A 4056-nucleotide genomic window follows, 5' to 3' on the forward strand; every position below is an offset into this window, starting at 1 on the left:
CAAATGTAGATTTGCATGAACCAACTCTTCATCGTTAGCTTAAAACAATATATTCACAATCTAACAATCTAAGGATCAAAGGACTATTGATCTCACAACGATTGTTAAGAGAATCTATGATGTCTGGTTATGGGACATTGAGAGTTTGAGACTCTATAGTTCTTCTAGGTATCTTCCGAAGGTACTGAATTGGCCAGTGCACTTCTAGAGACAAGATAAGAACAAACCATTTAACCTCTTATGTCTCGAGGTCGCTACGTATGAATTGCATCATGCTTACCTCAATCTTGAAATAAGACATGTCATTTCATAGCTTGCGCATTCTCTTTTGAGAAAGTCATAGTTCAGTTTCACTATGTGAATTTTAACAGGTGCTATTGGTGAAGTACTAAGTTATGAAAATGTCATGAGTAACTTTGTGAAGATCTCATAGATATCAAATTCATGTACAAGATTGCTGAAATGAAATGTATATCACCTCATGCTTTGTTCCTTGAAATTAGAATAAATGAACTGGCCAGTGTCCAAATTGAGTCATGACTCTTTTGGATGAATCAATGTGACTTGTTAGCTCCTCGTCAATACATTGTTTCTAACTTATTCACAAGCGATAAAAGATTTGAGGAAATAACAGCTAGAAGAGTAAAATGGTAATTTTGTAAGTCTCGACTAGCTGATGATATTCATGAAGGGTAAACATAGATAATATTCAGTGGATCCACTCATCATAATTAAGTTGAATTCTTGAGTAGAAAATAAATTTTTTTGAACTAAGAGATTCGTAGTGTCAACTCTTTAGTGGAGGCAGTTGTCATTAAGCTTAACTTGGAAAAGGTTTGTGAACTTTTGAGTCTAAGTATTTTAGCTCAAGCTTTGTTCATTTGGATCCATGAGGTCACTGTCACAAATCATATCGAGTAGGAATAGTTAAACTAGAAGCTAAGTCAAAACAAGTTAAATAATTTGGGCCTTGTGGATTAATTTCATTTCATTGAATTTTACTTGAAAATTCTTAATGAGCCTTTTCTTATGTTGTCATGAACAAATGAAGAAGCATCTAAATCCCCCTTCTAGATAGTGTGACCGTCCAACCCGAAGGAGAAAAAGAGAGATTATTTTGTGCATTAATGTATGAAGATACTTGCTAAAAGAAAAAGAGGAAACAAATTTCCTCTACAAAGCAAGAGGGAATTCGGTCAAACAAGTCAAGGGAGATGAAAAATAAAAGAGGAAATATATATATATTTTTTTTAAATAGTCTAATATTTTATTATCTAGTGTGATTTTTCTTTTATTTTATTTTCTTTTTGACTCTTATTTTGGGTGTTACAGATCTCCTCAACAAACTTTTAAAAACAACGTTGACGGGAGGTTTCGAACGTTCAAAAATTGGACGGACATATATGTTTACGGAGAGCATTTTTGTCCTTTGTGACATACTCGCTTTTGCGTTACCTTTTCAGCACTAGTATTTTACTTACTGTGTGCTATCGAGAAAATAAAGATTGTCTTTAGTCCGTACATAAAATTTACATATATATTTTTAAGCGTGAGATTACGTAGTATGAATGTATGATTATTATATTTTGCTATAGAAATTTATTTCCGCTAATTGGAACTAAGATAAACCTTGACGAAACATCGATGCGAAAGCTTCCATGTGAGGCTTCTTCAGAGCCAACCCAAATTCGATCCCATCGCCATCCCTGGCGTCTTGCACAAGGATCGCTTTCGTCGAGTCGATCGACACGACGTCGGTCTTCGTCGGCCGTCCCCACCCGAAATCAGCGCCGTAGGCCTTGAACCGAGGCGACCCGGCCACCGAACAGAACTGGTCTCCGGTGGTGCGAGGATCGAAAGAAGCCCATTGGATCACCCAATCTTCAGCCCCATTCAACAGTCCGTCGCCCTCGAAGCTCTTTATTGCTTTCACTATTTCCTTCAAAGCTGAACGCAAACCTTCAGTCCAATCTGCCGCGAGGTCTTTCCCTCCAGCCACGGCCGTGGTTCCGGTGATGCAGTTCCCAAAGTAATTCACCGGCAACGGAGGATTCATGCGGGTCCGGAAATCGCATGGAATCCCAAACACCGCTTTATGATCCTCGGCGGAGTCTATTCCCTCGGCCTTGACCAGGCACACCCACACGTAAGCGCACGCTAGAGAGAAGGTGGACGCGCGGCTGATCTGAGGAGCCGCAATCAGCCTGATCTTCTCGGTGTCTCGGCGGGTCAGCGTGAAAGTCCCTCTGACCATATCGGGCAGTAGTTTGAACTCCTTCGGCATCAAGCTTCTATTAGCGGGCCCGTCGAAGCTCATCCAGTTCCCCGCGTAGATCTCTGCGAGCCTGCGTTCGTTTTCGACTGTGCTTCTCTCATACGACGGTGTCATTTCTTCCGGCAGGGAAGAGGAAAAACCCTCCGAGTCCAGGGTCCTGCAAAATTTGAACTGATGCCTAAGAAAATCCGCTAACTAAATTTATATTAAAATTCGACCTAGTGGGAATTCTCCACCCATACTCGTGACGGATCCTTAGCCTAGGCAATATTGATTTTTTTTATTTATTTTTAGTTTTATTTACTATTGTTTAGTTCCTTTTGATTTACATCGGAAATTTTCTTTTATATTTCTTTTTAGAATATTTTCAATGTTATGAGAACTTGCCATGAAGTCCCTAGCGAGAAAGAAAGAAAGAAAAAAAAAAACTTTATATTGAAAATCTGTCCCTACATACCTGCAAATATGGGCCCAGGATTTAACGAACATGTGCACCGATCTCCCGTCGAGCACCGCGTGGTGGAACGCCAGGCCAATGGACACCCCGCCCCCCGCAAACATAGTTACTTGCACAGCCAGCACCGCGGCTTTCTCACCTGAGACGGCCAGATCGGGCACGAGAGCATGGTAAGCCTCTGCTTCGAATGCCACGTCAGCTCCAGAGAGGACTCGGAAGTCCATGCCCGGGCCCGGCTCGGCAACGGAGAACGAAATGCCGTCGCCTTCGAGGTACCGGACGACAGGAATGACCGAGGGTTCAGGCCACACGAGGTTCCCGGCGAGGGGAAGGAAGTGGCGGAGAGTGATGGATAACGAGTGTTTGAGCCTCGGAATGACGTCGTCGGAGCTCCACGTTTTATAGAAGTAGAGGCGTTTGACCGGAGGCGATCTTAACCAAAGCAAGTCAAAGAAGGTTAGAGGAAGAGTTTTTGGAGTAGTGATCGTGGCAGTATCGGTGGGTTCAACTTTGCAGAGCTCGCAGATCTTGATCTTGATCACTCTCTCTCCGTGTCCCATCGAGTAATCAAAAGTTAAGAGTTGAAGCTCTTTCACTATTTCTGAAGGGGCTTTGATCAAGTATGTGTAGTTAGGCATTGAATGGCGTATTAAAAAGCAGAGAGGTTGACGTATCGATCCTGCGGTTCTTATACTCTCACCACAAAACGTACGATAAGAAACGTAAGCACTGACGGAGCCAGCTAAGGCCAGGGGGGCTTAAGCCCTCCTCAAAAATTTATTTTTGCACTTTTTGCTTATTTTAAAAAAAATTACATTTTTTTCCCTTGAAAATTTATACTTTTGGCCCAATTTTTATAAATTTTTTACAATCAAGCCTCCCGTGAATTTGTTTTTTCAAATTAGCTCCCCTGATGGGCTTTTCTGGCTCCGTCACTGAACGGAACGTAAGGATACAGTGGGTATTTGTTTGCAGGATGGTAGACTGGCAAAACTCAATTAGATCACGTCAGTGTATGGAAATGATAAAGACTTCAAACTTCTTGAATACACTATTCAAACGGAGTTCTTAGTGCATCTATGATGGGGATTGCATATTACTAATATTACTAATTTATTTAATATCCTATTAATGATAATGAGGCTGATCCATTCTAATCATACATCAATTACAATTACCCTGGTGGTGGTGAATGGTGTGGATCAACGGACTATTAAAATGTTGCTTGTTGATTGTATGACGCTATTTTTTTTTTTTTTTTTTTTTTTTTTTTTAGTTTAACTTTATTTTTTCTTGTCGTGTTTGTATTTTTATTTTTATTTGT

The 4056-nt window shown here is 40.8% G+C and overlaps 1 protein-coding gene across 1 annotated transcript; it reads right to left on the reverse strand.

Annotated features, from left to right (window-relative positions):
• Positions 1-975: 975 nt before the first annotated feature.
• On the reverse strand, positions 976-3396 carry LOC149397761 (malonyl-CoA:anthocyanidin 5-O-glucoside-6''-O-malonyltransferase-like). Its single transcript, XM_089614076.1, has 2 exons — positions 2733-3396; positions 976-2432 (listed from the first exon to the last, which is right to left on the reverse strand). Exons 1-2 carry the CDS (start codon positions 3368-3370, stop codon positions 1619-1621), a joined length of 1452 nt encoding a protein of 483 aa, XP_089470202.1. The 5' UTR covers positions 3371-3396; the 3' UTR covers positions 976-1618.
• Positions 3397-4056: the final 660 nt, after the last annotated feature.

This window comes from Urtica dioica, chromosome 5, assembly GCF_054948205.1.
Source record: "Urtica dioica subsp. dioica isolate 48M chromosome 5, U.dioica_male_clone48M_v1_H2, whole genome shotgun sequence".
Classification (NCBI taxonomy): Eukaryota; Viridiplantae; Streptophyta; class Magnoliopsida; order Rosales; family Urticaceae; genus Urtica; species Urtica dioica.

Coding starts and splice junctions, on each gene's coding strand:
- LOC149397761 (XM_089614076.1), bottom strand. CDS start 3,370: ATGCCTAACTACACATACTTGATCAAAGCCCCTTCAGAAATAGTGAAA. Junction 2,433..2,732: donor TCCTGGGCCCATATTTGCAG/GTATGTAGGGAC, acceptor CAAATTTTGCAG/GACCCTGGACTCGGAGGGTT.